The 17485-nt window shown below is 57.2% G+C and overlaps 1 protein-coding gene across 1 annotated transcript in view; it reads right to left on the bottom strand.

The window, feature by feature from the left end:
• The window catches only part of MYBPC3 (myosin binding protein C3), a 22669-nt gene extending 7003 nt beyond the window's left edge, over window positions 1-15666 (bottom strand). Inside the window, exons 1-23 of the mRNA XM_017861980.1 lie at window positions 15561-15666; window positions 14172-14438; window positions 13420-13533; window positions 12929-13027; window positions 12691-12839; window positions 11383-11500; window positions 10811-10859; window positions 10605-10634; window positions 10379-10432; window positions 9981-9983; window positions 9269-9286; window positions 8859-9016; window positions 6073-6211; window positions 5844-5846; window positions 5605-5729; window positions 5417-5522; window positions 5154-5320; window positions 4255-4420; window positions 3329-3435; window positions 3196-3225; window positions 1764-1903; window positions 1422-1502; window positions 333-782 (exon numbers count right to left, since the gene is read on the bottom strand). Coding sequence (XP_017717469.1) covers window positions 333-782; window positions 1422-1502; window positions 1764-1903; window positions 3196-3225; window positions 3329-3435; window positions 4255-4420; window positions 5154-5320; window positions 5417-5522; window positions 5605-5729; window positions 5844-5846; window positions 6073-6211; window positions 8859-9016; window positions 9269-9286; window positions 9981-9983; window positions 10379-10432; window positions 10605-10634; window positions 10811-10859; window positions 11383-11500; window positions 12691-12839; window positions 12929-13027; window positions 13420-13533; window positions 14172-14438; window positions 15561-15585 — 2598 coding nt within the window. The 5' untranslated portion in view covers window positions 15586-15666. The remainder of the gene's footprint in view (window positions 1-332; window positions 783-1421; window positions 1503-1763; window positions 1904-3195; window positions 3226-3328; window positions 3436-4254; window positions 4421-5153; window positions 5321-5416; window positions 5523-5604; window positions 5730-5843; window positions 5847-6072; window positions 6212-8858; window positions 9017-9268; window positions 9287-9980; window positions 9984-10378; window positions 10433-10604; window positions 10635-10810; window positions 10860-11382; window positions 11501-12690; window positions 12840-12928; window positions 13028-13419; window positions 13534-14171; window positions 14439-15560) is intronic.
• Window positions 15667-17485: the final 1819 nt, after the last annotated feature.

Below are 17485 nucleotides of genomic sequence, written 5' to 3'. Positions count from 1 at the left end.
TCCTTCCTTGCTTCCTTCCTTCCTTCCTTCCTTCCTTCCTTCCTTCCTTTCTTTTCTTCTTTTTTTTTTTTAGTGATACTGAGTCTCACTGTGTTGTCCAGGCTGGGTCTCGACAAGATGCATTTCTCATCATGTTGCCAGCCCTCCATCAACGCTTTAAGGCTTCTCACTGCCCATATTCACCCCTGTCCTGGCTCTGATCCTCCCAACCCTACCCAGTCCTCTCCTGACACGTTTCATTCATTCTCCACACCCAAAAGACCCTTTCCCTCCTCCACCCCTTTGTACACAGTTTCCTCTGCCTGGGATGCTCCTTCCTCACCATCTTCTCAGCCTCCTAAAGGCATCACCCCCAGGCTCTCTGGGATGGCTCCCTGCTCAGTGCTCCCACAGCACTCTGGACACGGCTCATGTACAGCCGTGTCGCAGGAAATCTGCTGGATGCAACTGCCTCCATCTGCCTCACAGCGGGGCTCCTTGTGGGCAGAAAAACCTGTCCTGTTGCCACTCAGCTCAGGGAGCATGCCTGTGATGTTTGTCGAGTGGCTGAATGAGCGAACGGATAGGCCCTCCTTGGGGCTGCCCCTCTGTGTTCTCCAGCTTGGACCCTGGCCGGCCTCACCGATGACCTTGACTGTGAGGTTGACCCGGTCCTCGCCCACAGGGTTCTTCACCGTGACCGTGTAGACGCCCTCATCTTCCTTCTCTGCCCCCTCGACCGTGAAGATGCTGCGGTCCTTGGTGGTCTCCACGCGGACGCGGCCCTCAGTCTCACACAGCAGCTGGGGGGATAGAGAGTTGACGTGAGATCCAAGTCAGACCCCAGAGGCCCCTGCAGTCTCTGCAACAACCAGATGTCCCGGGGTCCATGGGGGGAGCACAGCCTGTGGGAAGACTGCACCCACGTCAACATCTAGTTCAAAATCCTCTCTGTGGCACCGACCGAGGGCAGGGGCTCGGGCTCTAGCTTTGTCAGGGGACCTGGGGCAACCACCTGTCCTCTCAGATGAGCTATCGTGAGGACCCCTCAAGACCCCAGCCTTCAGAAGAACCAACAGTGCTGGGCAGGAAAAAGACTCCAGCAGCTACAGTGGCAGAAAACTGCCTCGGCAACTACTCCGGAGTTGAGAGGAAGGTCAAGGTCAAGGTCAAGGTCAGCTCAGGATGAAGGGAGCCAGGGAGCAGCCCAGTCATGAGGGCTTCCTCACAACAAGAGGGTGTCCACATCCTTGTGATGGCCATCAGCACACTCCACAGAGACCCTGCCTGAGGTGTGAGGGCCCCACAGGGACCCTGCTGGGAGCAGCAACACACCTGGCCAAGTGTGGCACCTCCATGGAGACCTCGCCAAGGGCTCGACACCAAATAGGCAGAAAGTGATGGAAGACAACGAGCCCCATCCTGACCTGAGCCTCACTCACCTTCTTGTCAAACACCCACTCGTCGCTGTCACCTGCATCCTCTGGGGCATCTGGGGCTGGTCTGGCTGGGGACTTATTCCCCTGGGAACAGGGCAGGAGGGAAGTAGGGAGCAGAGGAGCTGACTCAGCCTGGAAGCACCCTTCTGCTTCTGCTTCTGCTTCCACCCCCGACCCACACTGCCCATCTCGCCTGCCCCCTGGCCAGTCGAGCCTCTGCTCTCCCACGGGGTAGCCAGCAGCAGGGCGTGCACATGTGGGTGGGATGTGCAGCAGGTCCAAGCACCTGGCTGGCTCCACACACCCATCTCACAGATGGGGAGATTGAGGAGGGACCCACTGTACCTGTGTGATAGCCTTCTGCCAGATCACGGTGGGAGCAGGGTCCCCAGAGATAGGGACGTCCAGACGTAGCTTATTTCCAGCTACAACAACAATGGTGTCTGGTATGCGGCCCGGGCAGTCCAGGTGGATCTTGGGAGGTTCTGCAGAAGAGACAATGTAGTTCAGAGAAACCGGAGAGCCGGGAGGAGCATAGGTCACTGGGGAGGGTCCACTCGAGAGCCTGGGCCCCGTTTGTTGGTTTTTTAGATTTGTATTGAGGTCTAGTTTATGCTCAGATCTGACCATAGGCTGATGAGTTCTGACAGATGAATACAGCCATGCAACCATTAACCCAACCAAGATCTAGAACATTCCCATCACCCCAGGACATTGGCTGGGAGGCTTGTAATATTCAGGTCAGGTCACCTACCATAGCATTTTGAAAACTGGGGGAACATCAGTGTCTTGCTCCTACCCCCCCACACACACATACATACACACACACATATACATACACACATATACACACACACATACACATACACACATACATACACACACACATATTAAAAAGGTTCCCTGGCCAAATAAATCAGGAATCTGCCCTCAGTTAAACAAAGCTAAACAAAGGCAAGTTTCTTTACTGATTCGATTGCTTTGCTTCCGAATAAGCAAGAGGTGGGGCAGGTGTTCCCTGTTTCCCAAACTAATTTCATCAGAGAACTCTTTTCAAGTGGGTTAACAATGTTAAATGAACCCAGTTTGGAAAGCACTCAGAGTATGCTGCAGTCTGGATTATTCTCCTGAAGTTAAACTTGTAAAATGTCTGATTAAAGCTTAATCCTGGGCCGGGCGTGGTGGCTCACCCCTGTAATCCCAACACTTTGGGAGGCCAAGGCGAGTGGATCATGTGAGGTCAGGAGTTCAAGACCAGCCTGGCCAACATGACGATACCCCATCTCTACTAAAAATACAAAATTAGCTGGGCGTGGCAGCATGCACCTGTAGTCCCAGCTACTCAGGAGGCTGAGGGAGGAGAATCGCTTGAACACGGGAGGCAGAGGTTGCAGTGAGCCGAGATTGCACCATTGCAATCCAGCGTGGGTGACAAAGTGAGACTCCGTCTCAAAAAAAAAAAAAAAAAAAAAAAAAAAAAAAAAAAAATGTAATAATAAAAGTCACACCTGTGACAGCACTTGACAGCTCTGACACATCATGTCACCTCATCTTTACCCTATGGGGGCAGCACTATCAGGGTTCCCATTTTAGAGAAGAGGAAACTGAGGCTCACAGAGATTATAATTGACCTGTGGTCGTGAGTGGCAAAGCTGGAGCTGGGCCCCAGGACCCCCACTTTTGATCCTTGCTCTTCCCTCTGTGAGTGGAGGGGAGGCCTGCGTGGGTGGGTTGCGGAAAGTGAGCAGAACCAAGACTCGGGGGCCCGGAGACTCACCCTGCCTGGGTACGAAGTCAATCTTGACCTCTGCAAGAGAAGGAAGAGCAAGTGGCATAGGGGCAAAGACAGGGCCCAGTGGCGGGCTCCTGGCCCCACTGCCCCCACCCACCCTACCCCGGAGCAGGCTCACCCATGAAGTGGAGCTTGGCTGACAGGTTGCAGGCGAAGCCCTCGGGCACAAAGCTGTAGTCAGCCTCGTCGGCAGGTGTGACGTCGTCAATGGTCAGTTTGTGGACCCTGCAGGGAAGCACAGGCTTAGGGGACCCCACTGGGCCACACACCCCTGGCCTCACCAGATACCCCAGCCAGGGTCCCCAGGAGGTCCTCACCTCGTCCTGGCTTGTTGGTATTCTGATTTTTTAAAATGCCTTTTTTTTCTATATTATATAATTTTCCAGCTCTCTCATGTGCTTTCAGAGGTAGGCAATGTAAAAGTGATTTATACATCAAAGCATCCCCTTGGCTGGGCCCTTGGAGACTGGGCAGGGGTTGGGTCTCATTAATCTCTGGGAACTTGGGCCCAGCACGGCCAGCCCAGTTGCTCCGGGGATGAGCAAGAGGGTGGGAGAGGCAGCGAGGGCCTCTGGCCAGAGCCGGCCTCCTTGGTGGCCTCCTGCTCTGCCCTGGTCACAAGCTGGGGGAGGGTGCCAGGGAGCTCTTGACCCTGTCTGTGTCTCTCCCTGCTGCCTCTTTGTCTCTGTCCCTCATTCTTCTCTGTCTCTGACGAACTCTCCTCTGTGTGTACCTCCCTGTGCATATCTTTCTGTCTCTATAGAACTGTTTCTGTCTTTCTGTCTCTATAGAACTGTTTCTGTCTGTCTCTATAGAACTGTTTCTATCTTTCTGTCTCTATAGAACTGTTTCTGTCTTTCTGTCTCTGTCTTTTTGGGTCTGTTTCTCCCTCTCTGTGGGTCTCTGTCTCAGTCTCTGTCCTGTCTCTGTGCATCTGCCTCTCTGTCCACCTGTCTTTATCTCTCTTTCTCTCTGTTTCTCCCTGTCTTTCTCTGTCTCCATCTCAGTCTCCACCTGTCCCATCCGCCTGCCCTGCACACTCACCGCCCAATGTGGGACACCTTTATGCGGCTGTCGGGCAACAGCTCCTTCCCGTTCTTCAGCCACACGCCCCGCACGTTCTCATCTGAGACTTCACACTTGAACACTGCCTGGTCCTTCGCGCCCACCGTCAGGTCTGCGATGCTCTGGTACACCTCCAGCTTCTTTTCTGCAGGGCAGGGCTGAGCCATTGAGCTCGGGAGGGTGTGTGGGCGTGGTGTGAGTCCCTGTGGAGGGCGTGTGGGCTCCTGGGCGCTGGTGTGCACGTGTCTGGGTGCATGTGGGCATGTGAAAACGTGTGTGCCTGGCCGGGCGCGGTGGCTCAAGCCTGTAATCCCAGCACTTTGGGAGGCCGAGACGGGCGGATCACGAGGTCAGGAGATCGAGACCATCCTGGCTAACACTGTGAAACCCTGTCTCTACTAAAAAATACAAAAAAAATCTAGCCGGGCGAGGTGGCGGGCGCCTATAGTCCCAGCTACTCGGGAGGCTGAGGCAGGAGAATGGCGTGAACCCGGAAGGCGGAGCTTGCAGTGAGCTGAGATCTGGCCACTGCACTCCAGCCCCGGCGACAGAGTGAGACTCCGTCTCAAAAAAAAAAAAAAGAAAGAAAACGTGTGTGCCTGTGTGTGCCATGTTTGCCTATGACGGTGCAGTGCACATAAGGAACCTCAAGTGTTTGAGGGGTGGTGACGCTCACCAGGCCTGTCTGAGCCTCTCAGAACCCTCTGGAGTGGTCACTTCAGCATCATCATTTTAGAGACGAGAAGGGTGAGGTTTAGGCTGTTAAAGGCCCGAGGTCACAGAGGCCTGGAGCCCAGGTTTGCCTGCTCCCCTACAGGGTGGGGTGGGGGCTGGGAGGCCCAAGCCTTGAAGTCTCACGTGCCCCCAGCCTGGCTCACCCTGCACGATGAGCTCAGCCAGCGCCTGGCCCCCGCTGGTGCGCAGCTCGTAGTGCCCTGTGTCCTCCAGCGTGGCCTCGTTGATGATCAGGCGGTGTCTCCGCCCGTCCTTCTTGAACCGATATTTGAAGGTCTCCTCCCGGGTCAGCTCCACCCCGTCCTTCAGCCTAGCCGGGTGGGCAGGTGGCAAGTGCTGTGGCCTCTTCTGCGCAGATGCCCCCAACGCTCAGCCCTGCCCCATGCCCCGTGCTTCTGGAACTCACCATTTGACTTGCGCCCCCTCCTCCGATACTTCACACTCAAACTCCACCCGCTGTCCCACCATCACCAGCTGGTCCTCCAAGGGGCGCGTGATGAGCACGGGGGGCTCTGTCCAGGCAGGGTGAGCATGAGGGTGGCTCCTGAGGCCATCTCCTCCCCAGGTTCCCACAGCCTCAGGCCCCAGGCCCACCTTTGACAAAGAGCTCCGTGCTGCACTTCTCGCCACCCACCACGCACTGGTAGGCTGCGTCGTCTGCCAGTGAGCACTGGCTGATGGTCAGGGTACGCTTGGCACCAATGGACTCAAAGATGTACCTGGGTGGGGGCCGCAGGGAAGTGGTAGGAAAGCCGCGGACACACCTCCGGGCCCAGCGCGCCCCATAAAAACCCCTGTGCCCCCCACCCCAGGCCATCCAGAGGGGAACTTACTTGCTGTGGAACAGAAGGGGCCGTTGGAGTGTTCCGGACAGGAGGAAGTGAGCCCGAGACAAAAGGAGAGAGGGAGCGAACCGGCAGGAGCAAGAGGATGGGAAATTAGGCCCAGAGAGATGGGGCTGAGAGCCACAGCGAGTCAGACACGCGTGTGGAGAGGGGCAGGAGGCAAGGCTGTGGGGGTCCCCACCTCCACCCGAGGCCCCCTCCCCACCCCAGGCCGCACCTGCCGCTCATCTGGATCTCCTGGCCATTCTTGAGCCATCTGACTTCAGCGTCAGGGTCGGCCAGTTCCACGGTCAGCCGGATCTTGTGGCCTTTGCTCACCTGGTAGGCCGGCTCCAGCTTCTTCTGAAAGGCTGAGCACCATCAGCCCCCAGCCCACACCCCACCGCCCACACCCTGGCTCCCCCAGGCCAGCTACTGTTGCTGGGCTTGGGGCCCAGGTCCTCCGCCCCAATCCCCTCTGCTGCCGCCCGCCTCCACTGTCGCTCCTCCTTGTGTTCTCTCTTTCTTTTGGTTTTTTGTTTTTTGAGACCAAATCTCACTCTGTCAGCCAGGCTGGAGTGTAGTGGCGTCACTCCAGCCCTCACTGCAACCCTCTGCCTCCCAGGTTCAGTGATTCTCCTGCCTCAGCCTCCCACGTAGCTGGGATTACAGGTCACCTGCCACCATGCCAAGCCTAATTTTGCTATTTTTAGTAGAGACGGGGTTTTCACCATGTGGTGAGGCCTGGTCTCGAACTCCTAACCTCAGGTGATCCACCCCACCCTCAGCCTCCAAAGTGCTGGATTACAGGCTTGAGCCACGGCCGCCCGGCCAGCAGTTTGCTCTTTTTACTATCTTGCTCTTCCTGGAGACAACCCCTAACCCTCCGGAGGCCCGTCTGCCCTTGCCGGCCTCCATCTGTTCCTGCCCATGGCACGCTGCAGCCCTTTGCTTGGTGCTCGCCTCTGGGATCAGCAGTTCGCAGGGTTAACCCAGAGGAACACTGGTGGCAATCCAGGGGGATCCCTGACTTAAATGAGCCAACAGTACACGGTAAGAGGCCAGGCCACCTATGGATGTGATGGGGAACCCAGTGAGGCTGAGACAACAGGAAGGCAGTAACGAGGGGCTAGGGGGCCTGGGGAAAGTTAGCAAGGGAGGGACTAACCAACCTCCTCTCCCTGTCCCCACGATCGTTGTTGTGGTTTTGTGTGTGTGCCTTGGGGAAGGGGCTTGATTCTTCCCATACCCTGCATGGAAGCTGACCCTCCATTCCGTCGGTGTTTTGTAGATGCGCGCTTTGAGGTGTGTGCCAGGCCCCTGTGCTAACTCAGACACGGTGGGGAGCAGGTATGTGAGACTCCTGCTTTGCCCGTTCACACCCTCCCTTGTCAACCCCTCAGCGGAGAAGAGCTAGCCTGGCTCTCTTGCCCTCCACCTGGCTGGGGGTGAGGGGAGCTAAACCTGAGCCCGCTCCTGCTTTGTTTGCCTGTGAGGAAGATCTAACCAGGCTCTTCTCTTTGCCTGTGTGTGGCTCTCCAGGCTTACGCAGGCCTCTTCCCTTCTTCTTTGGGTTGAGAGGGTTAAACTGGGCTTCGTTTCTTTCAGAAGAGCGTAGAGAAAGAAAGGGTAGGCCAGGCGCGGTGGCTCAAGCCTGTAATCCCAGCACTTTGGGAGGGCCGAGACGGGCGGATCACGAGGTCAAGGAGACCGGAACCATCCTGGCTAACACCAGTGAAACCCCATTCTAGCTAAAAAATCAAAAACTGCCAGGCGAGGTGGCTGGTGGCCTGTAATTCCCAGCTACTCAGGAGGCTGAGGCAGGAGAATGGGCGTAAACCTGGGAGCGGAGCTTGCAGTCGAGCTGAGATCCGGTCCCACTGCAGTCCAGCCTGGGTGACAGAGGGAGACTCCGTCTCAAAAAATAAAAAAAAAAAAAAAAAAGAAAGGGTAGCCTTGATTTTTCCTTGTGAGAGGGGTTAACCTTGAGTTCTGTCCTCTTCCTTGTGGCTGTCCTGGTCTAACCTTTGTCTTCTCTTCTGTCTCTGTGAAAGGGGCTAACCTGGGCATTGCTGCCTAGACTTTTTCTACCACAAGGAGGGGGTTAACCTGGACTCTGTCTTTCCTGTGAGTCTCTGTGCTAAGCTGGACTCTGCTCTTTCCAATGTATGGGTTGGATGGGTGGTGGGCTAACCTGTGCCCGCTCCTCTCCCACCTGTGGGGAAGGGCTAACCTGTGCCCTCTCCTCTTCATTGTGTTGGTGGGAACGGGCTACCTGTGCCCTCCTCCTCTCCCCTCTGGGGAAAGGGCTAACCCTGTGCCCTCTCTCACCTCTCCTGTGTAGGGAGGGAAGGGCTAGCCTTGTCCTCCTCTCTCCCCTCTGGGGAAGGGCTAACCTGTGCCCTCGTCTCCTCTCCTGTGTAGGGAAGGGAAGGGCTAGCCTGTGCCCTCCTCCTCTCCCTCTGGGGAAGGACTCAACCTGTGCCCTTTCTCCTCTCCTGTGTAGCGCGCGAAGGAAGGGGTAAGCCCCTGTGCCCTCTCCTCTCCCTCCTGGGGAAGGGTTTAACCTGTGCCCTCTCCTCTCCTGTGTAGGGAAGGGCTAACCTGTGCCCTCTCCTCTCCCCTCCCGGGGAAGGGCTAACTCTATGCCCTCTCCTCTCCCCCTCTGGGGAAGGGCTAACCTGTGCCCTCTCCTTCCCCTCCGGGGGAAGGGCTAACCTATGCCCTCTTCCTCTCCCCTCCTGGGGCAGGGCTAACCTGTGCTGTCTCCCTCTCCTGTGTGGGAAGGGCTACCTGTGCCCCTCTCCTCTCCTGTGGTAGGAAAGGGCAACCTGTGCCCTCTCCTCTCCCCTCTGGGGAAGGGCTAACCTGTGCCTCTCCTCTCCCTCTGGGGATGGGCCTAAACCTGTGCCCTCTCCTCTCCCTCTGGGGAAGGCTAACCTGTGCCCTCTCCTCTCCTCGTGTAGGGAAGGGGCTAACCTGTGCCCTCTCCTCTCCCCTCTGGGGAAGGGCTAACCTGTGCTCTCTCTTCTCCATCGCGCCTCATGCCCTTGAGCCTCTTCAGCATGCCGCGCAGGTCGGTGACGCCGTACTGGAAGGCGATGCGCTCGTACTCGGATGGGGGTGCCTGCCGTAGGATCTCCCACACGTCCTCCTCTGCTGGTGCCTCCAGCTTTGAGTCCCTGTGTCCCGCAGTCCAGGCTGTGGCTGGGGGCAAGACTGCAGCCCCCTGGGCGGAGCTTCCTGGGCCCAGGACCAAGGAGCTATAGCCACCCCTGTCCCTCTGCCCCTACCCTTCTGGTGGGGCAGCTGGAGCTGGTCTGGGTCCCAGGCCAGGTCTGGGGGCCAAGGGAGCTTAAGTGGGACTGGGGATTTGGAGGGGTTCCTGGCAGAATTAAGGGTGATGAGGGTGCTGTGCTATGATGGGTACTCACCTTGGGGTCCGGAAACTGCTGCTCCAGGGGTGGCGGGAAGGGCAGAAAGGGTAGGAGATACATGAGAGGTGTGGCCGCCTTCCCTCAAAGACCCAGACCCCATCCATGGGCCTTTACCTCCTCCCTATTCTCCACACTTGCACTCCCTGTGTTGCAGGGCACCCACGCTGCTCCGGAGGCTCTGGCAGGATCTCCTGTGTGCATTACTTTTTCTTATCCCTCCTAAGCTCTGATGGATAGGTGGGTGGCAGGAGAAGCCCAAGGCACAGAGACTTACCCCTGTCCGTGGGAAGCCACACCCTGCTCTGAGTCTCTCACCACAGCCTCTCAGGGAGGGGACGGGATCCCCTCTGCACCCACCAGCGCCCTGCTGCCCCCAAACACCCAGACCCCATTTCTTTTTTTTTTTTTTTTTGAGACGGAGTCTTGCTCTGTCACCCGGGCTGGAGTGCAGTGGCCCGATCTCAGCTCACTGCAAGCTCCGCCTCCTGGGTTTACGCCATTCTCCTGCCTCAGCCTCCCGAGTAGCTGGGACTACAGGTGCCCGCCACCTCGCCTGGCTAGTTTTTTGTATTTTAGTAGAGACGGGGTTTCACCGTGTTAGCCAGGATGGTCTCGATCTCCTGACCTCGTGATCCGCCCGTCTCGGCCTCCCAAAGTGCTGGGATTACAGGCTTGAGCCACCGCGCCTGGCCCAGACCCCATTTCTTACTCTCTGGGCCACAGCAGCAGCAGCCATAATGGAGGGGCCGGGGGAGAGGGAGAGAGAGGGCAGAGAGAACGTAAGCCAGTTGGGCCGGCCTGGTAGACCCTGCAGCTCTGGGGACCCTCTCTCCGTTGCTTCTGGGTCCCCGGAGTTTACGGAGGGAGTTTTGCAGCCTTAATTGTGGAGTGGCTGTGGGGGACATTGTGAGGATGACTGTTCATGGGACATAATGTCTGCAGAGCCCTTTAACTCCTTCCACACTGGGACCATCCCCTCGACAGACAAGGAAACCAGCTCAGAGAGGTGCAGTGTTGTGCTCAGGGTCACACAGCTGGCAAACCACAGTGCTAGGATTTGGAGCCAGGCCTCACCAGCTGCCCCAGGAACTGCCACCCAGGACTCACCTCTTCTTCAGCAGTGAGCTGAAGTCCAGAATCCCAGCATCCTCATGGCTGTCACTATGGAGAGGGACCCCCAGTGAGGCTGCAGTGAGGGACTGGAAGGGGATTAGGAGCAGGACAGGGAGTGGAGTGGGGAGGGAGAAAGTGACGCTGGCCAGACTGGGCTCCTGCCCATCTCAGACCCCTGGAGGTCTGTGGATGGTGCAGATAGGGCCTGGGGCAGGGGTACCTGATCCGCCGACCACCTCCAGCCAGGCTCCTGTGGGAGTTAGACTCAGTATCCTCACCTGCCCGGGAAGCTTGCTGTCCCTCGCAGCCCCCACTGACTTCAGCTCCACCCCACACATCATCCCCAGCCCTGACCCCCAGTCCAGACCCTGAAGGGCCTCAGACTCCAGCACTGGCTTCCCCCAGGTCCTGCGGATGGTCACTCACGTGCGGCGGAAGGATGATAGGAGGTCCAGGTCTCCAGTGCCCATGGCCTCTGGGTTCAAAGGGTGGAGAGATGGGGGAAGGGGCTTCAGAGGGGGGTCGTTTGAGAAGCCCTGCCCTGGGGGTGGCCTCTGAGTATTCACAGACTTGCCCATTCATGACCCCGTGAGGCTAGGCATCTGCCCCAGGACCTCACCTTCCCAGCCTTTCCCAGGGTCAAGGTACCAGGGAGGCGGGATGGTTTATTGTCCCCAATTCCCACCCATCTCTCAACTCACCTTCACCCATGGACCAAACATTCAGACAGTGCCAGGCCGTGGGCCAGGAGCTGTGACACCAAGATGATAAAACAGAGTCCCACCCAGATGAGACCCGGACTCAGCCCTAATTAGGTCCCCACGCCTACCCTACAAGCCTCTGGATTTCTCTCACACACTGTGTGTGCAGCACTGGGCACATGGCCAGCACTCGTGCCTGGACGGGACGAGGCATCCTCCTTAGTGTTGGGAAACGGAGGCAGAGGACCAGGACCCACGGGGAGCCCGAGCCCAGGACAGACACCAGGGCCCCCTCACCATGGACAGTGAGATTGAAGTTGGAGCAGTCAAATTTGTCCTTGGTGGACACCTCACAGCGGTAGCCGCCAGTGAAGGCAGGCTGGGCATCAGTGATGTGCAGCTCGAACAGATAGACCTGTGTGCATGGAGGGACAGGGCGTCAGGGGATACCAGGGGTCAGGAGACAAGGCTCCGCACGCTTGAAGGAGACTGGGAGTGGCTCGTGCCTGTAATCCAGCACTTTGGGAGGCTGAGGCGGGCGGATCACAAGACCAGGAGCTCCAGATCAGCCTGGCCAACGTGGTGAAATTCCGTCTCTACTAAAACTAAAATTAGCCAAGTGTGGTGGTGTGCACCTCTAGTTTCAGCTACTCAGGAGGTTGAGGTGGGAGAATCGCTTGAACACGGTAGTGGAGAGCCACTGCACTCCAGCCTGAGCGACAGAGCGAGACCCTATCTCAACTAATATTAAAAAAAAAAAAAAAAAAAAAAATGGAGGCTGGGAGTGACAAATGCTCAACATTCTCACCCTCGGGTTTAGTTAACCCATAGAGTTTTTGTATAGAGAAAGGGGACTATCTCAAAACCCATGACTGCCATCTGGTGGCACATGGTTGTGGTGAACTACAGTGCTTTTGTGCAATGCACAGCCCCGCACATGTTGGCCCTCTCCTGCTACAGGCCCCCTCTCCTGGCCCAGGACTGTGGAAGGTTGGGAAAAGCAGAGGCTTGGAGTGAACACACAAGGAGACTTAAGTCTTAAGGTTCTGGTAGGCAGGGTGGAAAAACACAAAACACAAAAAACCAAGGCTTAAGGTTCTAGGCCTATGTCTAAGTGACCTTGGAGCAACCACTTAACCTCTCAAGCTTTGGTTTCCCTGTCTGTATAATGAGGAATTGTTCTGGTCAATCCCTGAGGGTCCCTTGAGCCCTGAGCCCTGATACCCATCCAGGGGCTTTACAACCCCACTAGCTGGTGCCCCCATGCGTCACGGTGTCCTCCAGACTTCCTGACCACCCTGCCCCACCCCCTCCCCCTACCGATTCCACCAAGCCTTATTAGGTGCTCCCTTGAGGCGATCATGTCCTTCAAGTCTCCCGTGTCCCCCACGGCACTCCCATGCGTCTCATCGCGCTCCCTGGCCCCCAGGCCTCCAGGATCTCCCTGTGGGCCCCTGGCCCCTCCACCTGCCTCCCAGATTCCCCACGCCCCTTGCTTGCAGCTCGTGTGTGCCTCAGGTCTCATGGTGCCCTCTGTGTGCCTTGTGCCTTCCAGGATTCTCCATGTCCCCTCTCTCCGTGTCTCCACGACCCCGGTGGACCCACCTTGCTGGCACGGTCGTAGCTGTCATGCAGCTGCAGGTGCTGGCCCACCTTGCTGCTCAGGTCCACCCATTTGCCCTTGAACCACTTGACCACAGGCGGCTTCAGGAGGCTGGCGCCGGCTACACGGGCTGAGAAGGTGATGCTGCCACCTGCAAGGGCAGGGCGACAGGCCCAGCTTGGGGAGTGTCCTGCTGCCCCCCTTCCCACCCCAATGCTGGGCACAGCAGCTCACACTCACCCACAGTCACCTCGCCATCCTGTGGCCGCATCACGAAGAGGCCAATGGGGTCATCAGGTGCTCCAGAGGTAGGGGCGTTGCGAGCTGCTGAGCTTGACCCTGTGAGCAAAGGCTTTTTTTTTTTTTTTTTTTGAGATGGAGTCTTGCTCTGTTGCCCAGGCTGAAGTGCAGTGGCGTGATCTTGGCTCATCACAAGCTCTGCCTTCTGGGTTCACGCCATTCTCCTGCCTCAGCTTCCCGAGTAGCTGGGACTACAGGCGCCTGCCACCACACACGGCTAATTTTTTTGTATTTTTAGTAGAGATGGGGTTTCACTGTGTTAGCCATGATGGTCTCGATCCCCTGACCTCGTGATCTGCCCACCTCGGCCTCCCAAAGTACTGGGGAGTATAGGCCTGAGCCACGGCACCCAGCCAACCAAAGGCTTTTGAGACCTGCCCTGGACACCCTCTACCCACGGATCCTGCCCCTCCCTGCCCAGCCCCTCTCACCTTCAGGACTTGGGGCACTTTCTCCCAGCTCAGCGGCTGGGGCCAGGGCTTCTCCAGGGGTTCCAGTGGCCTCAGCAGGGGCAGGGGCAGGGGCCAGCACAGGCTCTGCCTTCTCTGGAGAGGATCAGATAGGAGTCGTGGTACAGTCACTAACCAGAGACCCCTCCACCCTCTCTCTCCTGAGCATCGGACCCATGAATCCGCTGTGGATGAGGAAAGTCTGCCATGGCTGTCCTCCCGCTGCCTGGGCCCTTCAGAGGCAGCTCATGCTCAGCTGGAGAGCCACCCTGCCTCTCACATTCTCCTCCCCGTCCCAGGTCATCAGTTCCCATGTCCTCTATACCTGCCCTGAACAGTTCCAGGTCCAACCCTGCTCTGCCCCAGCCTTAGAGCAGCCCCACAGGCTGGGCTGCACTCCCCTCATCCACACCTCCTGGGACTTCCCTGCCAGCACACAAGGTGCCGTCTGTGCAGGGTCATCTCCCCAGGGAGGTCTGCAGGTAGAGACTGGGGTTGTATCTTGTTCATCTCTCCCACCTACCCCATGGCTGGAACAGGCCAGGATGGCACATGGGGTACTAAAAGAGGTCATGTGCAGAAAAGGGGGAAAGGGGGTTCCTGGCGGGGGGCACAGCCACAGCAAAGGCAAGGAAGTGTGAAAGCACCTCCTGTTCCCTGGATGGATGGAGAGGTACTGGGCTGTCCCTCCACCCAGGAGCCTGAACCTCAGGGAAGCCTGACCAGAATCTTACCTGCCTCTGTGACCTTGAGGTCGAACTTGACCTTGGAGGAGCCAGCAATGACTGCGTAGGACCCCTGGTCAGCAGGGCCCACCTCCCGCACTGTCAGTGTATGCCGTGTGCCCTCTGTGGCCAGGCCATACTTGCTGCTGGCTCCGATGTCACTGCCTCCGCGCTGCCAGCGCACCTTCACTCCCGCCCGCTCTGTCTCCACCTCAAACACGACAGGGCTGCCTGCGGCCACTTCCACTGACCGTGGCTTCTTGCTGAAAGCTGAGACTGCAGGGCCAGGTGGAGGCTACAGCGGCCCCGGTTGGAGCGTGCACCCCACCCCTGCAGCCCCTCTTAGTAAATACTGTGCTAGCACTTTCCACACATCCCCTCGTGTAATACTCCACCAGTTCTCCTAGGTAGTTGCAGTTATTCTGTTCATTCCTCAGAGGACACTGAGGCTCAGAGAAGCTAAGCAGCTCCTCCAAGATCACACAGCTAGTAGTTGGAAGAGCCAGGGCTGTGGTCCTGACCTCCACACAAGATTTTTGCTGCATGTGTCCCCTGGATACTCCACTTTCCCTGCTTGGAGACACCCGTGATGAACTCAGCTTCCCTTCCCCCCACCATCTGGGGCCCTTGGCAGGGGGCGGGGAATTCTGCCTACTTGGAATGTGGCCAAATTTGTCCTCCAAGGACCTCAGGCTGAGAATCAGCAACTGAGATAAAGCTGGCCTGGAGGGCATTGGGGGATGGGACCTGGATCTCTGCCCTGGACAACCTTGGTAAGGGCATAGCCCAGTCCCAGGACCCTGGGCTATGATTTTCCCTGCCCTTGGCCTGGGTTCTGGGGCTCCTGACTGTCCTCTCTCAGAGAAGGCGGGGGCTGTGTCACCCTCAACATGGGGGCCACACCATATAGGCTCATGAAGCAGATAATGTCACAGCCAGGAGGAACCAACCCAATGCCACCACTACCCGCAGCGCCCCAGGTTGGGAGACTGAGACCCAGAGTGGGTAGAGACTGGTCCAAAGGCATGCCATGAGCCTGGCTCAGCTCCACACTAAACATGGGCTCTGTCTACAGGCAACCTTGCTGTGGAAGGCGAAGGAAATGGGACAGGGAAGGGGTCCTTTTGCGTTCTCAGAATGGGTTGACCCTGGGTGCTTCCTGTCTCGGCTGTGTCCCCTGTCTGTGTCCCTGACCTTGGGTTTACCTTCACCTCTCATCAGAGGGGTAGGAAAAAGAAACCGAGAATGAAAAGGACCCCGGAGGACTGGCTGCCCCGTCCTGGGGCTCAGAGGCCACATCCTCATCAACCCCCTCAAGAACGCCCTCCTAGCCCTGCTCCCCAATTGTGGACACCCCTCTGCTCCCACACTTACACCCAACCCTAGTCCTAAAGCTACCTGGCTTCTTCCCCGGCTCAGGCATCCTGAGAGACGTCACACCAGGCACCAAGCAGGCACAGGTCACCCAGAGAGAGACTGAGTGGGGTCTTGTCCTTCCCACTATATATGGGGACCTCCCCCCTCCTCAGGCTCTGCTTATCTGCCTCCTGTCCAGCCACCTGCTAAATATAGATGAATTCCAGAGAGCTGAGGTCTCTCCAGGGAGAAGGTAGGGCCACATTGTCCCTGGCTGGCTCCTGTTCCTTCCCCTCCACCCCCCTCAGCACAGTTCTGCCTCCCCAACCCTTGGCGAGCCTCAGGGGTACCCCCCAAGCCCTGTGTGTATCCCTCTTACAGCAAATTGTACGGTGGGAGCATGCTGGGCCCATAACCCTAAGGCTAACGGGTCAGGAGCATCCTTGCGGGCAGTTCAGGCAGTGGTCATGTCCACAGACCCTGGGGCCAGGGTGACTCTGAGTCCTGGCACTGCTATCTCTTTAATCTCAGAGCACCTGGTTTCCTCATCTGTAAAGCAGGGCAGGTGATAGCAGCGCCCACTGCACAGTACTGTCACACGTATGAAGTTGGTTTATAATTTTTAAAATGTTAGGCCGGGTGTGATGGCTCATCTGTAATTCCAGCACTTTGGGACGCTCAGGCGGGCAGATTATTTGAGGTCAGGAGTTTGAGACCAGCCTGGGCAACATGGCAAACTCCACCTCTACTAAAAAAATAAAAAATAAAATAAATACACGCAAATTAGCCAGGTGTGGTGGTGTGGACCTGTAGTATCAGCTACCCAGGAGGCTGAGGTGGGAGGATTGCTTGAGTCCAAGGAGTTCAGGGCTGCAGTGAGCCAAAATCGCACCACTGCACTGCAGCCTGGGTGACAGAGTGAGACCCCGTCTCAAAAAATAATAATAAAATAAAAATGGGCTGGGTGAAATGGCTCACGCCTGTAATCCCAGCACTTTGGGGAGGCCGAGGCAGGCAGATCACTTGAGCTCAGGAGTTCGAGACCAGCCTGGGCAACATGATGAAACCCCATCTCTACAAAAAATACAAAAATCAGTCAGGTATGTGACGCACACCTGTCGTCCCAGCTACTCGGGAGGCTGAGGTGGGAGAATCGCTTGAGCCCGGGGGGTCAGTGCTGCAGTGAGCCGTGTTCGTGCCACTGCACTCCAGCCTGGGCAACAAAGTAAGACCCTTTCTCAAAAAAAAATAAAAATAAAAATAGAATAATGAAGACACAACACCATTTTGCCTTCTCTTGTGGCCCTGAAGTAGGACTAGGGAGCTGCAGAGTTGGGCTGCAGTGAGCCCTCTGGGGGTGAGGAGGTGTGGAGGGGCATTTGTCCCTATGGTGATGACCCCAGAATCTGGGTTCCCTGAGGTCTTTGACAGCGTTGGGAAGCCTCTCACTCCCGTGCTGTCTACTGCCACTTCTTGCTACCGTCTGAAGGAAAACACAGGACTCACAGGCTTCTCTGCTCAGCTTGGTCTGTTTCTCCCCTGCTGTGGCGAGGAGCTGGAAAGCAAACAGAACCTGGGGGTCCCACTAGGGATTCACCTGGGTCTAAAGTCCTGCTAGGCGTGCAGCTCATGAGAATGCTTTGTGGCCCACAGGAGCTTTGGGGCTTCAGTCCTGTCCTTGGAATGCTGAAGAGTATCCTCTTCCAGATAAGCGAAGCCTCCTACTCCATGTTGACGTGTCGGGGACAGACCTGGAGTGTGATCCAACTTGGCCACTCAGCGGCTGTGACCTTGGGGAAATAATTTGACCTCTACAAGCCTCAGTTTCCCTTTCTATAAAATAGAGTGATATTGAAAGGGATGAACTGAAAAAAACTAAAAGACAGAAATGAAGTCCACAGGCTCACAGCCCGGGCGGCGCCCTGACAGCCCGGGGGGCGCCCCGGGCCCTGACAGCCCGGGCGGCG

This window comes from Rhinopithecus bieti, unplaced genomic scaffold (genome assembly GCF_001698545.2).
Source record: "Rhinopithecus bieti isolate Rb0 unplaced genomic scaffold, ASM169854v2 scaffold_61533, whole genome shotgun sequence".
NCBI lineage: Eukaryota > Metazoa > Chordata > Mammalia > Primates > Cercopithecidae > Rhinopithecus > Rhinopithecus bieti.
The sequence above is the reverse complement of the archived record's forward strand: the minus strand, read 5'-3'. Positions and strand labels throughout refer to the sequence as shown.